At 40.5% G+C, this 25,826-nt stretch overlaps 5 protein-coding genes and 1 pseudogene across 5 annotated transcripts; all 6 read left to right on the top strand.

Annotated features, from left to right (window-relative positions):
- The first annotated feature begins 1,716 nt into the window (after positions 1-1,716).
- LOC117205716 lies at positions 1,717-3,896 on the top strand (annotated as a pseudogene).
- Positions 3,897-6,294: 2,398 nt separating this feature from the next.
- Positions 6,295-8,792, top strand: LOC117205714. Its single transcript, XM_033444409.1, has 3 exons — positions 6,295-7,031; positions 7,235-7,420; positions 8,206-8,792. The coding sequence occupies exons 1-3, from the start codon at positions 6,809-6,811 to the stop codon at positions 8,595-8,597; spliced, it is 801 nt and encodes a 266-aa protein (XP_033300300.1). The 5' UTR covers positions 6,295-6,808; the 3' UTR covers positions 8,598-8,792.
- A 718-nt stretch (positions 8,793-9,510) lies between these two features.
- Positions 9,511-12,891, top strand: LOC117205715. The gene is made up of 2 exons (XM_033444410.1): positions 9,511-10,958; positions 12,454-12,891. The coding sequence occupies exons 1-2, from the start codon at positions 10,493-10,495 to the stop codon at positions 12,789-12,791; spliced, it is 804 nt and encodes a 267-aa protein (XP_033300301.1). The 5' UTR covers positions 9,511-10,492; the 3' UTR covers positions 12,792-12,891.
- A 4,572-nt stretch (positions 12,892-17,463) lies between these two features.
- LOC117205627 lies at positions 17,464-19,810 on the top strand. Its single transcript, XM_033444237.1, has 2 exons — positions 17,464-18,802; positions 18,886-19,810. Exons 1-2 carry the CDS (start codon positions 18,280-18,282, stop codon positions 19,266-19,268), a joined length of 906 nt encoding a protein of 301 aa, XP_033300128.1. The 5' UTR covers positions 17,464-18,279; the 3' UTR covers positions 19,269-19,810.
- A 1,106-nt stretch (positions 19,811-20,916) lies between these two features.
- LOC117205758 lies at positions 20,917-22,435 on the top strand. The gene is made up of 4 exons (XM_033444467.1): positions 20,917-21,083; positions 21,369-21,787; positions 22,007-22,105; positions 22,178-22,435. Exons 1-4 carry the CDS (start codon positions 20,917-20,919, stop codon positions 22,336-22,338), a joined length of 846 nt encoding a protein of 281 aa, XP_033300358.1. The 3' UTR covers positions 22,339-22,435.
- Positions 22,368-23,130, top strand: LOC117205757 (keratin, type I cytoskeletal 10-like). Its single transcript, XM_033444466.1, has 3 exons — positions 22,368-22,393; positions 22,431-22,534; positions 22,592-23,130. Exons 1-3 carry the CDS (start codon positions 22,368-22,370, stop codon positions 23,128-23,130), a joined length of 669 nt encoding a protein of 222 aa, XP_033300357.1.
- The last annotated feature ends 2,696 nt before the right edge of the window (positions 23,131-25,826 follow it).

The following is a 25,826-nucleotide window of genomic DNA, read 5'->3' as shown; positions in this document are numbered from 1 at the left end:
AAATAATATATCTATAAATTTCCAAAATTACAAAAGGAAAGTTTGCATAGAACAATAATAACGAAGAGAGGAAAAAATGCCAATTTTCAAGATTGTAAAAGAACATAGTTGAAATGGGTAAAATGTATTTGGGTGTTAGTGTGAGATAGGAAGAATTGAATCTATTTTGATAGAGTAATGACAGCAAGCTGAGATAAAAAAAGTGATAGCGAATTTTTGAAAAGATAAAAGTAGAAGGGATGAAAGGTCTGCAGTTTTAACAGTTCCGCTTGTTACGAGGTTTGTAGCGCGGAATTCCTGGAATTGAGGAACCGCGATTCCACGGGAAATCGGCGAACAGCACGCGATACAGTTTACGACGATCTAACATGAAGACAGAATCCTTGTGTTAATCGCGTATGTACAGATATAATCGTAGAAAGTTGCTCTCCTCTGGATAAATGCAGTGTACATCACAAGCATTGACATCGTATTGTTAATTGGGAAATTATGTTACAATTATTGCCCATAAACACACTTTCCAAACCTTCTTTTCTATGGCTTGAGATAATAGAGAGATGCACAATGTTATCGTTAAAAATAATAGTAAGCTAATAATAATAGGGGAGGATTATTCGAGATCACAATTAAGATCAATATAATTTCTCAAAAGCTTGGATTTTCGTGAAAATGAAATTTTAAGAAGTCGGACGTTCAACTAAGAATGAACGTTCAATTGAAGAAATGGAGTGAAGATTAACACAAAAGTCTCGTTTGAAACGAGTCTTCCAGAAAAGAGCCACCGGAGCAGAAATAGTCATGTCGTGTACAAATCGAGGAAAACAGAAACGTTGTCGGAGCAGTTCTATTCATGTGCCAGCTGAAAAAGCATTGTAACGTTCCACGAGGAAGCGAAGGGCAATTTCGTAGCTTCCTGCGTGAATACGGTGACGCGAATAATTGCGCGAGAAACGGGACAAATAGCAAAAAGAAGGGGAAACAGATGAAAGAAAAGGAAGGACGAAAAGCCTAGACCTGCAAAGTCATAGTCATCATTGCGGTCCTCTTTTGTTCTTTGTTTCGAGCGTTGCATGTCGTTATAATGATCGATATTGCCGCTTTATTTCCAAAGAAATATAACGGTCGAGTGTTGTTGACGATTAAATGGCGAAGAACACGAACTCGATTCTAGATGTCTGTGCAAAAACTATCGGAAACGGCGCGATAACCAGAACGATCGTGATATCTTTTCAGAGAACTCAATCAGAGAGATGATTTATTTTATACTTTCTTTGATCAATCGTAATTAAGTAATTGTGCGTATCACTTGATTCAGAGCGCAAGAAATTTTAATTGATCCCATAGTAAAACATATTATAATTAAGGATAATCGGAAGATCCGTTGTGCGCACGCAACACGTTAAACAGATCGTGTTTACATCCGGAATCACGAAAGCTTATCCTTCTACTTGCAATTACTCGGCGATTTAGCATGATGCACCGTGAAAATTTATAGACGATCCTTCTTACGTGATTCTGCGTAATTAACGAGTAGATGATTTCATACACGTTAATCAAGCAATTAACAAAGCATGCATAAACACAAAAATACTTCTTCTTCCAGATCCAATTATACGAATTAACCAATAATTTTCCTTAAAATTCGAGTCACCATATCTCAACAAAATCGATTTCTACGATTAGCCAGAACGTTTTCTTTCGCGATGTGATCGCGTCGTCATATAAGTTATATTGCCAGCCTCCACTTTGCTAAGACACCGCCCTGTAAACAGACCACGCTTGAACAATCCAGATCGATTACTCGAGTGTGAAACGAACCTCGATTAACGATCGAGAACGGGACACAATCTCGCATCGTCTCATCGTCGTCGACGATCGACAGATTCTTCCACCGCTGAAAATGTTACGAAGACCCATCGTCTTCGACGTCGTCCAATGATCAGAGAGAACAGAGACGGAGGTGGACGTGAATGGACAGTGAATCCTTCGTCACGCGTCAGTACCAAGTTAGATGGCGGTCTCCTTCTCTGGGCTTTTCACGTTTCACCTATATAAACTAATGGTCCGGCCTAGGGCGAATGTCAGTTAACATTTCATTTGCCAGCTGGACAGTTCGCCTGTCATCATCTTGTGCCGTCATACTTTTTTCATCGTCAGATCCTTCGATGATCGTGAATCATAGTTTACTACAGCCTTCAGGTGGCATCCATTCTTTTTGTGAATTTTAGTAAGATAAATTGAATCTTTTTATTTCTCACGAAGCGTGTGCCGCGCTGCTTCTCGATTCTCCGTAGAATATTAACTACTGGTGAAGGAAATTCTCAGATGAGACAGAAGAATGCTGATGGTATACCCGCTGTTTCTTCTGCCTTTGTTAACGGCGACCGAAACCACGCAGCCCACGATGATGCAGGAGAGTTGGAAGCCTCAGTTGGAAAATTCGACGACTCCTGCGGACTGGATCAGTGACAGCATTCTAAACGCTGTGGACGATGTTCTTCCTGTGACACGTTCTTCTTTCGAAGGTATACGGACTAGACTATAGATTCTCAATGGTCCTTTATTTATCTTTCTACTATTAGATATTAGAGTTCCTTAACTACTAGTTATTAGTGACTCGTTACTATTAATAATTGTAATTTGATTTAATTGAGCTTTTACTACCAGTTAATAATAATCCATTAGTACTAACAACTGTAATCCGATTTAGTGGATTTAGTTGTCAAAAATCGAGTATTTTTCGTGAATGTAAGAATGTGAATGTAAGAAATTCGTGTGATCGATAGCTTGGAGGGCGTTACGTTGATGTGTTAATCGACTGGTTCCATGTAACAAAGGAACGTCACACCAGCTAGTTAGCGACGTCTAATGTGTATCATAATGTGAAGCTCGGTTGTTCATAGTGCGTGGTCGGTTAACACAAAAGCCATAAATGCTTTCCACTCCAGTTCACCTTATTACCTTGTATATTTCATGAACGTGACTAATAAGAAGTGCTTCTTTTTTGCTTCCGATGACCTGCGTTTTCTGGTGCATCTCCGATGACATAGAAACGGTACCCGATTTTATAGCGATCGACAATATATGAAGCATTAAATGACCAAATATCATGAAATAATCAAATCTAAACTCGAATTTTTTTTCTGACTACAATTATCATATTTCTTTCTCACTACAATTATAACACTTCTTTTTCACTAGAATCGGAAATTAGTTTATAATACACATATCGTTCATTTTTGTTGCAGCTCGCAAGAAGAAGAGACACAAGCTGAACAAATACATCCTCCCCTTGATTGTAGGAGTTATATTAATCAAATCGATTCTTCTGCCTATCGCGTTGAAAACTTTGGCTATATTAAGTGGGAAGGCAGTGGTTCTGAGTTTGATGAGTCTAATTCTGGCAGCTATAGTAGGATTGAAGAAGGTCGCTCAGGCTCACTCCACAAGCTACGAGGTGGTAAATATGCCCGTGAATAAATACAAGAGACAGGACCTTTTTGAGGGCGACGACACGATGGACACTGAGCCTTACAAATTTTATAGGGAACGCCACAGGAAAAAGTAAAGACTCATTATTATTCAAAATGTTAAAAACGTTTTGTTCATTTCACCCTCGACCCCTACGTATTTTATAATTCGTCGGTCGATAGAAAATCAAATATTAATTTTATTCCGTGACTTAACTATACGCAGAGAATCCATTGCCTGTTCTGTCAAACAAGCTTAAAGCTGATAAAACTTTCCTCGTTCAAACTGACGCAAACGAAACTTGCTAATTATTCCATAATGCAACAGAAAAAAGCCGAGAGGTTAATAAACGGAAAACGAAGCGAACCGTAGAAAGTGTTTTCGAACGGTAGCGAATTATCATTTTACTCTTGCAAATCAAATCGTGCTTGCTGTAAGGGATGCTCGATTCCTTGGAAACGATACGTATAATTCTATACAGTGCGTATAATTCTATACAATGCGTATAATTAATTGCTCTAACCTGTCATGATTGTGATTAATTGCACCGCTGGTACTCCAAGTGAAAGTTCATCTCGAATTACCAGAATTATAAATTCGTGTGGCAAGCATCGTTACTGATAAACCTTATCGACAAATCGATATTTCCATTGTTAAATTTTCATAACTATTTTAAGTATTTTATACCTTATTTTAAAAATTACTCGTAAATCTTCTTTCACTAAATTGTGAGTAATTAACCTGCGTCTTTTAGATCATTTTCGACCGAATCGTATTTTTCATTTAATTTATTCACTTCAGGTTAACATCGATACAAAGATTGCTAAATTTGAAGGAAATATGAAAAAACATTTATCGTAATACGCATAATTTTTTGTTCCAACTGTATTATAAAGATCGTTTTAAAACATTAAAAGTCTTCTTGGTTGAAACTAAAGCGGTATCGAGAAATAAAAAGTAGCACGGTTAAAGAAAGAAGAAGTATGAACTTTGACAGATATTTTCTAAGTTGGAGATTATTATTTATAAAACTGTGAAATCGTCGTTGTCGAGAATAGACAAAAAAATTAACCACGGAAGATACCACAACCATCTAAGAAACCCAGGAAATGATAAAGATAAGAAAGGAATGAGCCACTATTAAATAGGACAAGTCGTCGACCTTAAAACCTACAACCTTCCACTGTGCTTTAATAATACATAGCTTTTTAAGCTATTTTATTAATTTTAATATTACATAGCTTTCAAACCTCGAAACACTTATTAATCACGCGTTTAGATAAACCGTGCCGGTTGAAAGTCGAAATCAGATGAGACGACGATCAGAAGAAAGTCATTCAGACGCAACAGCAGAAACTGAATCATCGTTGAAAGCAAAGTGAGCAGTCGCGAAGAAATTTCTCCATTTAACATCCGATATACCTATTCAGCATCTTCATTCTACTTTTCTCGATGTATTCTTTTCTGTTCTCCATAACAGTATAAAATTTACGCTACCAGAAATAATTACAGGATCGCTACTATAAATGATTCTATTGCGTTAACCATGCAAATGAACGTGATGAGGTTCTATAGAATTGGTGGAAGGCACAATGGTTCGTTGTAACAATCGGAAGTCACCGACTTCATGAACGGACGTAACCTAGAAAATTAATCGTGAAAATCCATCGAAGGGATACCGTTAACGCGAAGATGACGAAGTTCCGCGCGACTGTTAAATATTTAAAGAGACCCGGAACGAGACAATGGAGCAGCGCTCGCGAATAAGGCAGTTGCCATTCCGAGGCATGCGCCATTCGAAAAAAAGAAACGGTCCCGATGAGATGTACGCATTGCTGGATATTGTTTGCTGTACGAATGACATCGGCTGGACTACTTCGCGCCCATTATCGAATCAGGAATTCGCGTTAAATCCTTATTAAAAAGAGAACAGTTATCCAAGTGCTTAGGTATAATATCTAACTAATAATTGCTATTATGCACTATTTAAGAAAGCAATCCAAAAAGGAATATCGAGAATAATTACCAATGCAACTGTTGAAGCACTGGCAAGAAATTCGCTTATCGTAATTTTTACTCTGTCCCATTGAGCCACACTTTAGTATACCGGCTATTGACAGAGCAAACAATGTCGGAGAAAGTAGAATTTTCTTCGACGATCTGTGAATGGTACAACCTTAAAAGCACAAAAAATTCCATCCCCCACGAAAACATACTTTGTAAACATTGTACTTAACAGTTTACACCGAGAGGAGACGATTATCTGAATAAAATACGCAGAAGTTACAGAAAATGACACTGGTATTCACAAGAGGGAAACTGTTTAGAGTGGGTCTTATATCAGAAAATATATTCACGATGCAATTTCTAGCTTGGCATGACCGATGGCCATGTCTGTGGGCCAAGGCGAGCTGCTTGCTGCACGTGGAAATATTTGAAAACATCGGTCTCGATCATGGAAGATTTTCCAGTTGTAGGAATATTTAGAGAATAGAATTTACTGAATGCCTGAGAAAATTAAGGTGAATTATATGCGCAGAATCTCGATCAAACGTGTTCTCGATGTTAAAGACGGTAACTTATCGATGGGTACACTATAATCGTCTGACGCCTTTGCAATTTATATTAATAATATACAATATACAATATATGCATATCACAAAATTTAAAGAGTAATACCGATGCAACTTAATTTCTCAGAGGTGGATAAGTTCGAGAAAGGTTGTTAGAATTATTTGGATATAAAAAATGGGAATCTCTTGTATTATTTTTCCAATAATTAATAAAACTATGAGCCTAATTTTTGCTATAATTATTAAAACAATGATTTTCCCTCAAAGAATTCAGCTTTTCTTCGTTTATACCATGGTATTAATATAATTCATTTCGAGGTGCATCGATGGACCATCGAAATCCCTTCGTCTATAACGTCATCGTCTCCCCTACTAACCTAATTCTTAGAATCTTGCTGGGCCACTAATATCAGGGATCGCCGATGCTAAGGTCCGCCCAGCTTCAACTACTCCGCTGATCCATGGAAGTGGTCGGTCGTTTGTTTAAAAAATTGTTGAAGAAAGTTTCTTCTGACGGAGAGGTGGGCAACGACATGTACCAGCGATGACGCCTTGTGTGTCTTAGTCGTTTGTCGTCGTCACATGCGTCATCGGTTAGAGTGGGGATATTGGGGAGGGTCCCAGCTGGTGAAGACCTATAAAGATAGAAGCTACGGAGGGTCAGATCACACTTTGCTCCGAAAATTTTCCGAGGGACGTGCTCGATCCTCTTCAATACGTTTTCTTTGCAATTATCAGTTAACACGTTGGATCAGACACAAAAGATGAACAAAATAGTGATACTGTGTCTTTTCGTTACATCCGCCGTGGCTGTGCCCACGCCGGAACTTAACAACATTGAGCTCAACAGGAATCTCGATTGCTTCGAGCAAGAGAACGCGCTGTTTAGCTGCATGTTCGTCAAGACCGTCAGCGCGCTGGATAGAGCCGCCAGGTCTAGCGACATCGAGATCATCGATGGTGTGAAGTTCGTGAGGGAAACACCGAGTAAGTTTAAGTTCAATTCTGTCTAACATTTTTTAAGTCCTTCGCAGAGTTGCTTAAATTTGTAGCTACTTGGTTCTTGGAAGTTTAATCCCTTGATAATGCCACATAAATTCTATCTAATCTATTTTACGATTTGCAAATTTTGACATTCAAACAAACATCGTTGAGTTCCTTGAAGTTTTATATGTCATTCTTCTTCTTAGTGGAACGTAGCGGAAAAGATTTGAAGACGGAGGTCGATATTATGAATGAATTACCAAGAGACACGTCGGACAGGGCCATTAAGCTCGCCACTATGCTGGTAGAATCAGCCCTGTCGTTTATGAAGTCCCATAGTTTGAAGCTGAGCATGCCCGAGGAGGGCTCGATATCCCGCGCTCTGGATGAAGGTAACTTTCTATCTTGCGCTATGATAGAGATGCTTCTATTACGTAATCTTTCCCACCTTGATGACGCCCCGACGCGTCACCGGTATGAACGAATAAACTGTTCACCGCGCCTTTCACCTTCGTGATATCTATACGCGCCGCGGTAACCTGTTCCGGATAAACCCGTTCCTCGCGCACTACCTCCTCCATTCGCTTTCCTTCTGAAATTATACATCGCCTCCAGAGAGAGAAAAAAAGGGGCTCACTGCGCTTGATAACACGCAGGCTATTAATTAGCGACACTTAGGATCGGGTAGCTAAGTGACGTGAGCAAATATGCTTCATTTGTTATGTTGTCTTTCGTGTCTTCTTATTCTTCAATGTTCCGTTTACAGATTAAATTTCGGGGAAGTGAAGTTTCATTTTTAGTACCGTGGTATTCGATTTTTAAGCAAAACATATGAAATATACAGGGAATATATTCGCAATTTTTTAAAGAATGGTGATATCATTACTTTTAGATCGTTTAGCAACTCCTACATTGAGAATATACGCATTTCAATCTTTCTATTGAGATAAAATTGCTTAAAATTTTCTCTTTTAGATTTTCGCATTAAAATAATTCTAATTTAGAATGAAACTTCCAAATCTACTTTTCTACGATTATCCATTGTTCTCTAAATTCGATGCTTCAACTTAAAATTTATCTATTAAAGCAAAGTTTCGAAATGTTTATTTCACCTCTTTTAAATTAGAGATATCTCCGCTACCGAAATTAATTTTCACTCCGTAACTCTTGTTTCCAGGTCGCGCCAAAATAAAGAAAATAGCACTGCCTCTGATCGCCGCCGCAGGAATAAAATTGTTCGCCCTAATCCCAATTCTCCTCGGAAGTCTTGGTCTCCTGGTCATGAAGGCCCTTTTCGTGGGCAAAATAGCCCTTCTGCTAGCTGGAGTGTTGGCTTTCCAGAGATTATTCGGCAGCAGCAATTCTGGAGCTACTAGTTTTTTCAGCAAGAATCCTCAACCATCGACTGGATGGTTTGACAACGCCAACCAAGGCTGGGCAGCCAATGTCGCAGCAGGTGTTCAACCTCAGGGCTACTACAAGAGAAGTTTCGACGCTGAAAATGGAAAAATAGACGCCCATTCGATGGCATACTCTGCGCAGGCGCCGATCACGAACGAAACCAATTGAAACGACGATCCTGAGTCTACGTTTATGAGGAACGAAAGACTCCAGGCTATCTGGGGGCCATATCTCTCGAATCTAGTGCGTGTAATACTCGCTAGACTCGTTCTCGACTGTTAGATTAATATTTAAGCGAATAACTTATGGACCGAGTAAATTATTAATAATCCTTTGTATTAATAAATTATTTGTACTATTGCAGATTGTCTATCACATACTTGTCGTGTATTTGAATCACTTGAAAGTCACTGAGAAAGCTGCAAAATTTCAATAGTTCGATATAACCGATTTCAGAATTGGAAAGTAGAGAAAAGTAATAACGTTACAAGCATCGTTTTTGAAAATTCATCTTGGAATTTGCTATCATTTATGTCATATGCGAATAGCTAAATAGAATACAACAAGCGAAAGTAAGTCAATCGTTTCTTGAGAATCGACGATTAATCGTGTAGCTGAACAATCAAATTGTGACACTTACGAAGGTGGTGTTGGTCATTTTGTCTTCTGAGAGGTTCGTTTATCAGTTTTCATCTCTTTAACCAGCTGGGATCGAGTGTTAGATCGTAAGGAAAGACGATTTCTAATTTAAAGAGATTATTTATGCATGTGCGAGCGACGCAAGGCGAGAAGGTGCATAGAAAACGGTATGTACGTGATTAGTGTTTGCCCTGCGCGCGAAATATCGACATGATCGTCGATCGAGCCGACAATCGGTCTGGCTCATATGCGATTCCGATCGGACATACCATTTCGTTTGCACTCCCACCGCGGTTGTACCCTATTTTTGCGCCTTCTCTTTCCCCTTTCTTCGCTTATCCTTCCATTCCTTTCTCTCCTTCTTTCTCTCTCCTTCTCCCACTTCCGACCGAAAACAGATTCGGGACACGACAGTCGGTTCTGCATGCCGTTCCGTGTCACACGCGCGAACAGACACGGAAATCTAATTTTCACCGAAGAACTTATTACCAACTGTCACGTGAATATGATGTACCGCGAGAAACACGCGGGAGTGGCTCTGTCATTGTCGAAGCCACGATTGAAAGAGCGGATTCTGGTCGTGGAAACACGCCATTGTGTCAACTCGACAAAGGAACGCTCGTTTCGGCGCCTCCCTTTTATTCTTCCAACTCCAGAAACGAGACGTTCCATTGTACGCTGAAGAACGATACTGTCTTCTGTCCCTTACCGCTTCGTGGACAGAATTTAGAGAGAGTTTTACAGTTTGAACGAGGAACAACAGTTCCACGGATTGGTCCCACTTCTCGAATAAATCACGCTTGTAATTTCCAACTTTTCTCTTTGGTAAATGAAATGCTTGAAAGAAAACTTCCTACTTTCCTCCAAAACAAATCAGTCGCACCTTTGACAAACCTTCAACTTTTTCCAGGTTTCAATCACTCTAAAGACAGTCCATTCTAGTTAACAGCTATTTATCCTCAAGGTTTCTACAAACCTGTGTTTCACGTTTATATTTCTCGCACTTTAAAAATGAACAGTACTGTTGTTGAATTTTTACCACTCCAACAAGTAGTAAAATCTGTAATTCATCGATTCCTTTATCAGTCGATTAAAATTTAATTCGAACTCAAAAAGTGGTTATTAAAGTTTAATAAAATTGGTATTCGACGGCTTCAGTACAATAACTGTCAAACTTATATCACTCGTGGAAGTGATAAAATTAGTATTCCATCGATTTTTACTTTCAGTTGATTAAAGTCTAATTTAAACACAGATCATAGACGAAGTTGATAGATCGCTCGAAAGTGATCTCGCTGAAAAGGAAAATTAATTTCTATCGTTAGACGATACGTCATGAAAATGTACGCGTTGTGCAGTGGCTAGCCGGTGAGACGCCGAAATTAAAATTCTTGACACCACAGCCCTTGCACGTCGCTTGCCAAATGGTTCAAACCGACCCCACCATCGATCACGAGTCGAAGTATAAAAGAAAAATTGACCTCGAGACAAACAGTCAAAATCCTCGTGTCCGTCCAGTTCAATCGATCATCATGATGAAATCATTGATCGCGATATTGGCGTTGTTTTCGATCGCCATCGTCGCGGCTGAAGACGCCAGAAGCGTGGAGATCAGCCTAACCAAGACGATGGACGAACTGAATAAAAGGGACACCATCAAGATCTACGGTGATATGATCACTTTGGAGAAGGTAGACATTGTGGAAGATGAAGAGGCTGCAAGAGCTAGTCAGGACCCTCTAGTGAGCAAGATCGAACAGTTCTTGAGGAACAGGAAAATTCATGTACATCTACCAAGCGATGGATCTTCTGCCGACATGTTTGGCAGAGCTATGGGACAGAAGGACATGGAGATTGGCCTTAGAGGTCTGACTACAGGAGCTTCTGAAGGTAAAATTAATTTTTTAGAAAATATGTTAAAAGACTTTTAAGTTGGTTGAAGAAATTTAATGTTTCCAAACGTCATTTTGCTTCGAAACGGTGAGGTTTAAGTATAATTTTGATTGTATGAAACTTTTTCAGTATTGGTATGAAGGTTATTAGAAGTATTTGATTACTTTCTAAGCGAAATTCTAATTATATAACTCTTTAAATATTGGTAATCAACTTTTGCAGTCGCGATGAACATCAATCTTGATTGTAATTTTAAAGATTTCGATCGTAGATCGAGCTTGGACACATGTACTGTTTACGATGTTTACGATGTGCTAAATTCTACAGCTTTTTTCAATCTCTTTTAATCATCGAAAAATCTACAGAGAAAGGGAGACTATGTCCCAAGAAGAAAACGAAAATTCACTTAAATCGTGCAAGAGGTGCGAAGCTTTTGCTCGAAAAAGAACCAATCAAAAACAGACAACAGAAGTAAGAATCTATCACGAAGAAAAATCGAAGAAACTTTCTATTACAAGTATTCCTTCGATCTCTCCTTTAGCCTACATTAACATCTTCAGCATTCGAGACTCACTCTCTCGACTACCAAAGCGTAAAACACTGAAAGAAAGGGGAAATATTCATGATTTCCCGAAGTGATCTCGAGGAGGAACTAAATTCCAGGAGACACTTTTATACTTCAACGTCAAGACAAGTGGATCTCCGTCGCGTCGAATCGCTGCTGTGAATCGACTGGACCACGGCCACGAACTTATAGTACCTCGCCTTTCTAAACTCTCTCCAATACGATGGAAGTAAGCCACGAAGACGAGGAACGATTGGTCGTAAAGTGGGACTTCAGATGGCGATGTTTCCGATTGGCTTCGTCGACGAACCAACGCCTCTGCCTGCTGCTCTTTTTCTCGGCCTCTTTTACGCGCCTCGAAGTTTTCACAAATTTTTTCTTCTCCCCGAACTGAGTCGTCGGGATGTATCCTGCGTTCCCCACGCAAGGAATAAACGGTTGGAACGCGATGAAGAATGGAGGGAGGAAAGTAGCAGTGCGTCGAGCATAGAAAGCCACGAAGACGCGTCCCACTTCCTCTGCATCCGCGAAAACGTTAATGTGGCAGGGATTGAGATAAAGTGGGCCATCGATGGGATTCCGGGTTTCTGGGACAGCTGCCTGAAGAACACGACGAACGAGGACCTTGAACGAGAGTGCCACATGTCGAAGAAAGTAGATAGCCGATAAATGGCCATTAGAGGCTTCTAGATACCCCTTCCAGATTCGCAGTCTGATCAGCTTGATGAATTTCACTTGACGATTCATCCGATCCATCAAATTCGTCGACACGCATTAATGAACACTTTTGTTCTTTTTTGTTCAATTTCTTCTTATTATTTTTATATTTCTTAACAAATTTCTAAGATCTACGGAGTATCTACGATAAAAGTAATGTACGACGATTACGTGGATTTTAGATTTTGCATCGTTTCGCTTTCGTTCCAGCCCGAACCAAGCTGAAGAAGATCGTGTTGCCGTTACTACTGGCTCTCAAACTCAAAGCCATGATCGTCCTTCCTATTGCCATCACTCTGATCGGTCTGATAGGCATCAAGGGACTCGGTGCAGGTCTACTGTCCCTTCTTCTTTCCGGGGCGGTCGCTCTCAAGGCTCTACTAACACCACCACCACCCTCCTATCCCACCAGGGTGTCGTACGGAATAGTAAAACCTGAAGTTCACCACGAACATTGGCACAGGTCACAGGAAGAAGTGAATCAACCGTACAGAGGGTGGGCCCCGGAATTCGGGCCTGAGCAGTATCCCTACCAAGACATCCCTTAAATTCGGTCTTCAAGTTAAGATTCATCTTCTCATCCCTTCATTTTATTTATTATCTCCTCTCTGTTATTTCCATTGTGTTGAATAAAGACATCGCGTCCTTTCGTTTCTACGATCTTGCGCTTTCTTTTAATTTCCACCCTTCCTAATCTTCGTGTTTTTCGTTATTTTCATTCCTCGAATTTTCCACGAGTGTTCGAATACGTGAACCATCGAACACATCGATGCACTTTCCTCTCTCCGCTGGAGCGGACAGCCATTGACAGCTAAAATAATTAAATAAATAATTGGAAATCTATAACCGCCGAGGTAAAGCAGGTTATCACGGAGACGGGGAAGGCTAACGACCCAAATAGGAGTCGTGCGACGCGCTCGGTGGAGAGAGAACGACAGGTGGGGAGAAAGGAAGAGGTAGGGGAGTAGGAACAGGAAGGAATCGGGGTCACTGTGACAGGAAAGGTGGGAAAAGTGGCCGAGCCGGTGATTGGCCATTTCTGCTTCCCCCTGGGTGAATTCTCAGGATCAAGGGCACTGGGTCATTACCTCCACGTGGACTCCCACCTTGCGTTCTCCCCTCTTCGTCGAGCGATCATTGCCTCCCCCCATTCAGAGTGGAGAGACGGCGAGTAACGGTATCAGTTGTGATTAGGTTGCGTGGAGAGGGCAGAAACCTTGGGTATATACAAGCCGATCGAGAGGACAGCACTGTCAAGAGAATGGAGAACTCGAGGCGAAAAGAAGTTAATGAGTCGAATGCTGGGTTACGGTTTTGTTGATAAATTTGATTACCACCGGGCATTTTAAAGTTCTTTGGAAGTATTTCGGCAAATCGATAAGAATACATACTTGGAGTATTTTACAAAGTCTCCTCTCTCTTAAATCTTCTCTTCTCTATCTTCAGTAGGAAAAGGTTAATTTAATGAACTTGTTGTTTCATTTTTATCGAAGATTGGTCTTGTTATAAATGTCTTGGTTTAAGAGTGAGTTTGCTTCTCTTCCTTTGTCGAGTTCAGAAGTTGATTGAAATATTTCTGAATGCTCTTTGTTGATTTCCGAAGTCGATAAAAAGTTTATTAACCGTGATTTTTTAATTCGTTAAAAGTTTTATTTAAAACATACTAGTCATGTATATATCTCTCAAAAAAGCAAGATTTTCTCTGATAAGTAAAGTGAGCAAACGATTTAAAGTATACTATATCGAAGTCCTTTCAATTAACACACTTCGCATCATTCTACGAACTATCATAAAAATAGTTTCAGGCCAAATCCTGGTAACTTTCAAGAGATTTCGGTAAACTTGATCTTTCAATGCTTTCATTGCTGAATATTTAAAATGTAGATACCAGAACGATTGCTCGGACAATGGCTAGATATGAACGGGAAACTCATGACGTTTACAAATTGACTTTGAAAAAATGCGAAAGTATGATCGCGCACGATGCATTTTGAGCGCATAACTGGTGCTCTGTGTCGAATTAATGAGGTCTAAGCAGCCACTCGGCCAGCAACCGGCATCAGTCGCTGTCGATGTACCTCGGACTTTTTTTGTACCGTCTGACCCACGGTTCGATAACGCAAATGCGTTCAACAAACTTGAGAACATTAAACTAACCGAATGCACGTGCGCATGAACAGCCTGAGAAGGTGTACGGTTTAAAGAAACTACACGATATTTGTGTAAATCACAATGAGAGCATATTAATATAAAATAGAGGTGGATTAAAGGATAGTTTCACCTAATCCATATTCTACTTTGGAATGTTATTCTGGTGAAGCAAATTTAATCAATTGCAAGCTTTTGGAATTAGAAATGTCCAAAATATTGCAGGCTTTTTATACTGTAAACAGTTTTCAAGCCTGAATTGCTCTTCAACGTACGAATGTCGAACATCGAATGCTTTCAGACAAATCGGAGCTCCCGTATGTTTTGAAAATTTACAACACTGCAAATACGTCTGTATGAAAGTTTCGTATCTCAAGTAAAAGCTTGGAACGAAGGAAGAAAACAAAAAATATCAACAAAAACGATATTACAAAAAGTACTATCAGCACGTTCTCCTGCATGCAAAGGATTGAAAGTTCCAAATCCATAAGGACTACGCAAATCGCAAATTGCCCAATTCCGAGCGGAACAATAAAGCGATCCGTCCTGGTCAGACACGCGGTCGCTCTTCGTTCCAAGCGACACGGTTTTCCAAATAACGCGCCGTTCACCGGCGATCCTGGCCGGGAAACGATCGGGCCGTTTCCTTCGAGGATCTCCAGTGGATCTTACGGGAATTCTCGTGGTCCATGTGCATTAGCGACTAATAGCGACTTTCTCAACGTCCATCTCGATTTTCGAAACGAAAATGGGCTAACCGCGCGCGATCAATCGGCAAATGCTATGCAATTACGTTCACCGTTTCCAATGTACAACGCGTTGAATCGAATCCAGCGACTAAACACGTACAAAACAGAATCGTATGAAGAAATCGGAAACAAGATCTGTCCCAATTGTGGCATTGACAGGGACAGTGGAGTAAAATCGAACAGCTATCGACTGAATGGACAACTCGATCGCTTTAACCAGTTGTTTTCTCTGATTTCCATGTTAATTATTACGAAGTTGAAAACCTTCCACTTATTAACCCCGGTTGTTTTCCATCGATTAATTCGTCCAACTTATTTCACATTTGTCGTACGATATTTCGATAATTCAAGCGGTCGAAAGCTGGCAAATTCTGTTATATCATTCGGATGATGGTTGTAGAAACTTGGCCAGAGAATTAAGGACGCTTATAAAATTGCAAATCGATCGTAAAATCGTCAAATGGTTTTAATTTTCGCTTTCGCGGATTCTGGAAAGTAGAGTAGGAAATGCCGTTTCTATTTGTTATAACTTTTTGTTCAGCGTGACTCTCCAACAGAAGGTTGTCGAGGACAGAAAGATTTAATAATGCGCGATCGACACCGTCGAGGAAATTCGGCCGATGTTCGATATACTCGTTCGAGTTACGTATTAAATGTATTAAAAGGATAGTAACAGTATATCAGGAACAGTTATGGGAAACAGGAGGAGCGCCCATTCACGTTTCACTTGCGGCACAGTTCGCGTACGTTCGGTACTTGCCGGTGATTGGAAAGGCATGACCAGGATCGATCGATGAAAATCAAGTATCAAATCTAATCGGCAAACCGTAACATTGTAACACGACATTTTCCATTAACTCTACCAATATCGATATTATACGTTTAAACTTTTGCAAGCTCTTAAACAAATTTCACGCCAATCGTCTCAACTGTTTAAAATGGGGTTTCACTTTTCAGCCAACTGTCTAAAATAGAGTTTTACTGTAAATTTGAAAGAATATGATATGTTGTGGGAACTTATACGATTCGATAGACTACGGTCGCAAAGGACAGAGCGACTGGCCGACTCTGCGCCGGATCGAAACAAGAGTAGCTCACCGGAGATCGCGCGATTATTAACGAAAGGAAGGCGTTGCGGTAAAAGGAAGTAACAAGTAGCGAAATAGATACCTGGAAAAGAAGGCTAATCCTCTCCTTTCCGACACACCTGCTGGCCGAGCATGCGAGCGCATCGTTTCGGCCGTACGAAACGTCCATGAACGCCTTACGCGGTGTTCACGCCGCGAATTCACCACGCTCGAAACTGCATGCCCTATTGACGATAAATAATTTCAACGGAATGCGCAGCCTGGAATTTTTCTCGAGTTCGCGTGCGGCCGCGTAAATGTAACACTTTAGTTCGAATGCGACGATGAGAAGCTCTCAATGTTTGGTGAAACTTGATCAAATACGTATCTCTGACTTTTATCGGAATTTATTTTCAGTAGCCCGGAGCGATGATTCTTCTTTATTTTCAAAATAGAAATCGATTTATCCAAACTTGTCCTTCCTTCAATTATCAATTACTTGGAAGAGATACCTTTACTCAATCAAGATTATATTCAGGATTATAATCAAGATTATATCGTTCATAAAAAAATTAACGCGCAATATTATAAATATTATGTTATTTTATTGTATTCTTCGTACTGTATCTTCTTTGTTATTTTCAATTCCTTTTCTTCGAAATCATTCAAGAAACCAATATTCTTAACCATCGCCACGCGATTGACCCACAAAAGTTCGATAAAATCGAACAGACTATATGGAGTCTAAAGTCATGCAAGTTCCTCGAACGCGTAAGTGGCCACGCGATTTCCAAAGCGTAGTAAACGTTGGATGCATCTCTGGCGCGTGGATCCTGTGAAAATTGACCGCGCACTTTCTCGCCGTCAGATCCGTCTGTTGCGCTGTCGTTCGAGCGTGGCGCGCGAAAATCCGATCTCCCGCGAGTTAACTGGGCTAATTTAAAGTAGGCCTGCTCCGTCTCGTTTCGCTCAGTCGAGGGAAATAATACTCCGTGATTTCCCTCTCCCTTTGTAGTTTTCTTAAATATTCAGATGCTCTTCGCATAGCCGGATATGGAGGCTCGATTTTGTCCGACCATCGACCGCCTCGATTTCGTCGTCGAGATCGAAAGTGGTTCATGTCGGGTCGTCACTGTCGCCATCGGCCACAGACGATCTGCGATCCTAGCTTATTCGATTGATCTGTACGTTTGAGTACGAAAAAAGTCACTGCTAGCAATATCCAATCGATCAAACGAGCTGAAATATATGTCCATAGATACAGGAGCTACTTTTTCCCAGTAAAACTATGAATTAAACTTTAACAACTAGTGATACAGATGTTGATTTACTTCATAAATATAATTAAACGTGACGGAATTATCGATGCAGGAAGAATCCACTCCATCTTTTAACAGCTGTCTATAATTCCCTGTGATCAGCGTACGAAGCGCGATACGAGTACTTTCTGAATCCAGATTGCGAGTGTAACGATTTCTAGAGCAAACGGAATCGATATCGAAGAAAGTTTGGCCGAGCAGCATCCACAATGACCACTGAGCGAATTCACTGAGATGATTCCGTGGCGACAATTGAATGGAAGTCCAAGATCACGAGGCTTCGCTCTCATTAGAACGTCTCCGGTATCCTTTTTTTTCCGCAAATTCGACAGAGATTCGAATTCTCCGCTCTATTTGACGCTCCCTCTCGCCGCGTACGTACAAGGCAGCGGCGGTGGTGGACGCGAGAGAGCCCCTCGCCTCCTCTCTTGGACCACCGTGAAAGAAGAGAGCACACCGTCGCCGGCGCGTTGCTCTCGACTTAGGAGAATGTATGGAACGGCCGAAAGGCAAAAAGGAAAAAGGACTACCCGGTGACTCGCTCTATATATACTGCAACTATCCGAGGGTATGTCCAGTGCACGGTACGCGTCTCGTCCGTCAGCTTCAGTCAGCAGATCGAATCCTAACCACGTGCAACAAGTCCGTTTTACGCCGTTTATCCCAACCGCCGGACCTTCTCCAGCAGGATCTCTTTAAGATCAGAGTTTGTCGCGTCCGGGTTCAGAAACGTCGCATAATTCGCGCAGCACGATGAAGGGATTTGCGGTATTCGGTCAGTCGTCGGTCTATCGTCAGCAGGCCCTGTTGCTGCTGCTGCTTCCTCTTCTTCTCGTCGGCTCCGTTGTCGGCGAGATCGAGAGACGTACCTCGAAACAAATGGTTGAGGAATCTCCGGAGACTCTAGCCTCTACTCTGAGCAAGGATTGTGGCAAGTCCTACAGTGCCACTTGCCTGAAACTAGACGTGGTGTCCTTCCTGGATAGATTATCTGAACAGGAAGACATCAATATCCTACCGGGAGTGTCGGTGATCAAAGAAAATAGTTCTGCCAGTATGCCAGCTTCCGAGGTTGTCGCCAATCTGGCTAGGGATTTCCCTAACGACGTGGAGAAGAGACTGGACGCGTATCTGGTTCACAAGGTCGGAAGCTACCTGAACAGCCACTCGATATCCATCAAATTGTTCGACCCCAGGACCTTCGAGGCTGCTAGGAATTTTAACGAGGAAACGTTGGCTCAACTTGGCCTTGGCGGTGGACAAAGTGTCGGAACTGGTAAGGAATTACTCTTCTTAGAGAGAGATTAAGATTATCGTGAATGAAAACACATGATAACGATTTCATTGATCATCATATAGGACGTAAGAAGGAGAAGGGCGGTATGAATGGTTTATTTGCTGGTCTGATGATGATGAAGGGTACCCTCGGCGCTATCGGTTTCGGTGCCCTCGCCCTACTCGCCGGAAAAGCTCTGATGACTGGCCTGATGGCCCTCATGTTATCAGCCATCGTTGGTTTGAAATCTTTGGCCGGTGGTGGCGAAAAGAAGACTACCTACGAGATTGTCAGTAAACCCGTATACTCGAGTTCTCATACTCACAGCTCCGAGGAGCACCACGGCCACGGCTATGGACATTCCGGATACGGGAGATCCTTGGACACGATCCACGACAGCGTCCAGCAGGCCGTTCTGAAATATGGCAACGCGCGGGATCGTCGATCGCTATTCCGGCAAAATTAACGAACTCGTGATCGGAGGAGCCGCCAGCGAGGAGCAGCTGGTGGCACGCGAGAGATCTAGTAGCACGTCTCTACCTCACCGAGTCCACTTTGTTTCCGTTTATCCTCTTTTCACACTTCACGGTTCCTTTCAATCTGTATCTAGCTCCTACTCCACCTCCACCTCTTCATCACGCTCTCCACTGCCATCAACTATATTTCTCCTACTCCTCCTTCACGTCTCTCCCATCTTTAACTTCGTTTCGCTTTCTTGTTGCTCGCGCCTCTGTCCGTCACTTCAGTCACATCGCCTGGTCTCATTTCATCGCCCCGTCTCTCCACCATCACCATCACCACCATCACCAATTTATATTCGTAGATTCGTAGGTATTTATTTGCCAAGCATGCTCCCACGTACCTCTACTCCCCACGGTCACACGGCTCGAGCTGGTCGTCGTTGCACATGGACCATTTTCGTATCATGTACATGATTTCTCCTTCTTGTTATTTATATGTATTTATGCGCAGTGTAAAGTTTTAATAAATCACGTTTTTAAGAAGCTCCCTGGCCCTGTCGTTCTTATAAGATCGCATCACGTTTTACGAAAGGAACCAACTATGGTTTCTGAAGATTTATGACGAATCTTTTTTCTGTTTGATTCACTATATGATAGATTATAGTGGAAGAAAAGGTGGCTGGAATCAAGTAGCAGTTTGCGCAAAATAAAGACAGCTCTTTGCTCGGTCTGCTGCAAAGAAAATTATATGTGTCGCATCGTAATTACGAGACGAATGGTTACTCAATTAAATTGATGCGAAACAAGGTCGTCCGCTTCTAGGCGCGTACGTTAGGCTACCTAGACATTCTCTGGTCATCGAGGTGCGCACGGTCATAATTTCTCAGGTGCAGCCAACAAATGTAATCGGATTCGAACGTTCCTTATTGAGAAGGAATAGAAAGGAATTTTTTAACATACACAAGTGAGTCACCTCGTTTCGAAGGATAGAGATCTTTCATTCCTTTTGGTTTTCTTCAGATATCCCGATTTAACTCAAATATGTGCAAACATCCACGATTTAATTATTATTTATTTCGAAATTAAAGAAAAAGTGAACTAAAAATTATAATCAACATACTTTATATGACAAAGAAAGTAGCTAATCAATTAACGATACTACTAAAAAATACATATCTGCATCAAATTCATAATCTGCATCAAATACATTACATTTTTATAAAAAATGAATTAAATTATCCTAAGACTTTTGAACAGCAACGTACATACCACTTCCTCTAAACATTCTAGATTCTTTCAACCATCACTCAGCGGACGCTAACAACTTTCGAATAGCCGACAAAAAAATATTTCAGTTCTATAGACTAGATCTTGAGCCCTCGTTATTCTTCACGCAGGAAGTCATCGAGTTGCCCCTGAAATCTCGAAAGGCGGGATCTTGTTTCGCAGGTTAGGAACCGCGGTAAGACCAAACTACGAGGCAGACGTATTATTATGTTATTTTCCTAGCGGCCTAGTAAATGGCAATCGTGACAAGGCATTGAAAAAATCTGACAAATGACATAAATCCTATTGTATTTAAGCGATTACGATCTGACGGAACTCAGTCTTTGCTGACGGTAAAGTACGAGATCGATCATCGGGTTTCGAGCGATGTCAACGCTGAAGATTATTTACATAGTGCACAGATCCATATTCGTAGCGATTGTAGTGCTTTCGATCGTAAAACAAGTTCGAAATCAAGTAAACAATGGAACACACACGGATGGCAACGTTAACGTGGATCCGTACAAGATTATTGGGACCAGCGGTCGTCAATAGTACTGTGAAATTTATTTTGTAATCGTTGCTTCCATTTCATTATTGAGTGTTATGTAGCTTTTGCTAAGTGGAATAATGAAAGAATTAGCTACAACGGTGGAGGAAATGAAATTTTCGTTGAATTATTAAATAAAATGATGGTTAATTCAATTTGCGTGCAATAGTCTCTGATGAGTGAAATAATTAAAGAAATAACTACGATAGTCGAAGAAATAAAATCTTCGTTGAATTATTAAATAAAATGATGGTTAATTCAATTTTGATATTTGTATTAAAATTTTTAGTAGCGCTGGTCGACAAGTGCTCGATTTCCGAAGGAACGGCTTTAGAGTGGATATTCGAGTGGTACCGTCACTGAAAAACGATTCTGCGAAAGACGATGACTTCCCAGAGTTCCCAACGACAGACATAGGCCGCTGTGTCATCGATTTCTCGCTAATCTGCGCGAAGAAACGTCTCGGCCGATTCCTGGACTCTATTAGGGACTTAAACGAGATTTATTTAATGGGTCAAGATGTTAAACTAGTGAAAACCAGAGTGATTAACGACCATAGATCCGTGAATGATAGCAATGACACTATAGAACGAAGTATCAATGACTTCTTCGATACGTTTGCTTTAAGAATTACACTACCCAGGTGGAATGGGAACCGAGAAAAAAATCAGATAGATGTTATGTTTGACGAAACTCCTGTTTCCGAGGGTTTGTATCAAAATACTTGATGTACGAGTGACAATTAAATGTTATATTAACTATGGAAAGAAATACTAAGGATTCGTTTAATAATTTTTGCATCACTGCTTCTTCTACACAAGATTTTACAATTTTACAAAATTCAAAAATAATTGAAGTATTTCTAACATTATTATAAGTGTTGTCTTAATTGATTCTAAATGAGTTAAAACATACGCTCTCCTTTAGGGCGAGGCAAAGGAGGAGGCAAAGGCGGCAAAGACAAAGGTGGCAAATGTAAGACAATGATGATGGCTGGTCTTATGATGCTCAAAATGAAATTCATGGGTAACGCATAAATTGTAGCCCTTTATTTCTTTACGACATTCTAAAATACCTAATCAAATTTCTAAATATCAGGAGTAGCGACGATGAAGGGCATGATGATGGCTGGGATGTCCCTAATGATATCCATGGCAATGCTGATGCAAAAGTATATGAAAGGAGGAGGCAATGGCGGCGGCGGAGGAGGAGGAGGAGGTAATGCCACAAATTACCAACATTATCATGAATTGCTGTAAATTGCCAACTTTATTACGATATGAATTAAATGCGATATTACTTTAATATTTTCAGGTCAGTACAAAGAAATCATTCTTCTAACAAAATCTAGTGGAGGCGGAGGAGGAGGAGGAGGAGGTTATGGTGGTGGAGGTGGCGGAGGTTATGGTGGTGGAGGCGGCGGAGGTTACGGTGGTGGAGGTGGAGGAGGTTATGGTGGTGGTGGAGGCGATTATGGTGCTCCACCGCCTTCGAGCTATGGTGCACCGTCAGGCGGTGGCGGTGGCGGTGGTGGTGGCGGTTATGGTGGTTGGGGCCGCAGCTTCGGAAGGCGGTTTATAACAAGCAATCTTGGGAAAACAGGATATGCGACAGAATCGAAAGATTCGTCCCTTAAAACAGAACAACTTGTATCAAGGACAGACTCAATTGCCTATCAGAATTATGGACATCCTTCTGTTATTGCCAATATTACATACTTGAACTGGAACTCCAGCAATACCGTGGAACCACAGAAATACCAATATTTGACTAACAACGTCGCTAATGTGGTAAACAGTGATAAAATGGAACCATCATCGCGCTCAGAATCCGATAATTACGACATTGAAACGTATCAGGTTGATGATTCGATAGGTGATTCGAGAGACTATGTGACAGATTCAAAGCCAAACTATTTGGACAATAGTGGTCATGTCACTTCGACAAATCATGTAGCGAGCAATCATGATACGAGTGTAATGCATTCGGTATATAATGACGAATGGCAACCCACGGAGGAAAAGTTCTCATCAAATTTGAGCAGAATTTGAGAAAGTGAGGAGTTCGAATATTGAAAATTCTTCTGTATGGTGAATGTAATATAATCCTAGAGAAATTGTCAATTTAAATGTATCGTTTGGAAATAAATTTAATATTGAAAGTTTAGTATTTTGTCTGTGAAAGTGGCTTGAAACCAATAAATAATTTCATGTGTAAGCGACCGTGATTTCAAACTCGGTATCACTGGTCACAAGGCGGTGGCGCAATCTTTCGAACAATTGACTAAGGCTCTTCACAGGTGAGAGTTCTACCTGTTCTCGCTAGGTGTATTCCTCGTAGCATTGAAGCAAAGAGGAAGCATAAATGCAGGTGAGGTACAAGATAGACTTACCGTCCCATGTACGTTTCAACACTCTAGAGCACTTTTAGCACTTTAATGATTGAACAATTTCTAACGTTACCAATACCACATAAATTTCACATTTTTAAATAAGTTTTGCGAAATGTTTGATCTTACGGTCGTTATAAGAAATGAACAAGAGAAGAAGCTTTGAGGAAAACCACCTACCTACATAAATATCTAAATATGATAATAAGAAATCAAGAAGATATCTGCCTACATATATGGTAAAAAAGTGCTATGGTTCTCAGCTGATCTCTGAATAGATATTATCTTTTGTCTGTGACTACAGGATAGCGCGGTATCGACTGAGTAAGATGTTACAAGTTGAAGAACACTGTCACTAGGTGTCCAAAGCCATCGGCCGACTTCCACTATGAAATTCAGAATAGTTCAAATAATATGTATATAATAATAATATTTACAGTATAGCTAGGTCTACAAAATGCGTACAATGTGCGAGTTATCTTCAGAAAGTCGTACACCTTTTAACTTATTTGTGACGATGCAGCGATGTCTTCTAAGACTGTATAATTGATAATCATTAAACTTTTTTCTACGTTCCTTTCTTCCTTCTCCAGTGGTTCGTAATCATGAGGAAGTGGAATTTACGATCCAGTATCAGGTCTGTTTATAATTTATAGGCATCTTTCTTAGCGCGAAATCTGGATTACTCGTTCAACGATCTTAAATTGCAAAATTATCAAGGAAACTTTTTAAAATCTCCCTCCATTTAATCTATTCAATTTTCTTTTTCTGTTCTATTTAATCCTTCTCTATCGAAATATCGCGTTTATTGCATCAAATTCTATGCAAATCGCGATTTTATATTACATGTCTGATGTTTACATTAGATATTTTATATTAGATGATAGTAGTATGCAGCGTGCGAATCTCAAATTAGCTACCATCTAGGTAACCCACATGGAACGAGTACCTTGAGCAACGTAACAGATCGATGATTCCATAATGTACACAACCGGTACGCATAGAAATGACTCGTACACACATTAATTGAGCGATAACTGTACGTCGCGGAATTGAACCGCACATCGCAATACGTGTCTCGATGCTGTACATAAGAATGTGCTGACGAGCTCGTCTTAGAATCGACCCTGCACAATAACTGACCCACATTGGTCCACGAGTTTAGCCACTTTATACTCATAACACGTAGCATTTTTGGAGACAACGCGATCTGATTTGAAAGGTATAACGGATTTTTCAGCTACAACGCTTGACGATTTCAACTGCTTCTTTGTCGTCAATAACTTCAAAGAAACGTTCTTCTCTCGTAGAAAGATTCAAATATCTCGAAACTATTACGAATACAAATGAATTTTAATTTAATCGAAGTGTTAGGTTGTTCTCCACAAAGATCACTTCGAATTATTAAGTTACATTAATTCTGCAAACTATCTTCATTTAAGCTTGAAGTATTTTAGATTAAATTTACGACACGTTTGAAAACTTTCATAGAATCGATAATTCAAACACACATAATCAGTAACGTAAATACAGAAAGTACTGAACTCTCAATTAAGAGATTTAGACGATAAAAACGTAAAGTGAAGGATTTAATTATTTAATGGAAAGAGTATTAAGTCATCGATCGACAAGAGAATAACAGAAACCAAAGAATTGGAAAATCGGTGAAAGTTACAGTGTAGGAGTCCAGACGGGACTGCTATCACGCCAGAAATAGGTAGAACGTGTCACGCCAACAGTTCGCGGATCGGTTCACTTTCCTACGCGCGCAGCACGTGTCTCGCGATGAATCTTTGCCCGATCCTTCGTTGACGTAACAGAAATTACCCGCACGAAGAAGCAACCTGAGAGTAAAATGAACACAAATGTGAAACGATTTTATTGTGATCTAGTCATTTCCCATGACGGCATAAATCGCGGATGATAGATTAAAGAGTACAGAAATTGTATCTGTTTTCACATGTACACGATGTTTGTATGTTTTCAACGCACATGGTGATGATTCCGATGAATCCTGGTAAAAGCCTCGTTTTATATTTTACTCTTCTTCCGCATTACAAATGTATGTCATGTCCCGTTCATTTTTTCTCAGTACACAAACTTTCTTGACCTTCTATTTCGGTGAAGGTCTTTATTAATTATTTTGAATACGCTATTAACGTTACGCAAGCTTCAATGGAAACGATTATAGTTCACCGACCACTTAGTCGTTTGTTCCTGTATACGGGGTGTTAAACATAAAGTATCGAATGGCTTCATGCTATCTTTTATTCCATAAAATTAATAATCAAATATACAGATGGCAATTTTTGGACTTTCGTAGGTCAATCTTGCCTATACATATAGAAACATAAATCA

Source organism: Bombus bifarius, unplaced genomic scaffold (assembly GCF_011952205.1).
Source record: "Bombus bifarius isolate JDL3187 unplaced genomic scaffold, Bbif_JDL3187 scf7180000007992, whole genome shotgun sequence".
Lineage (NCBI taxonomy): Eukaryota > Metazoa > Arthropoda > Insecta > Hymenoptera > Apidae > Bombus > Bombus bifarius.
The sequence above is the reverse complement of the archived record's forward strand: the minus strand, read 5'-3'. Positions and strand labels throughout refer to the sequence as shown.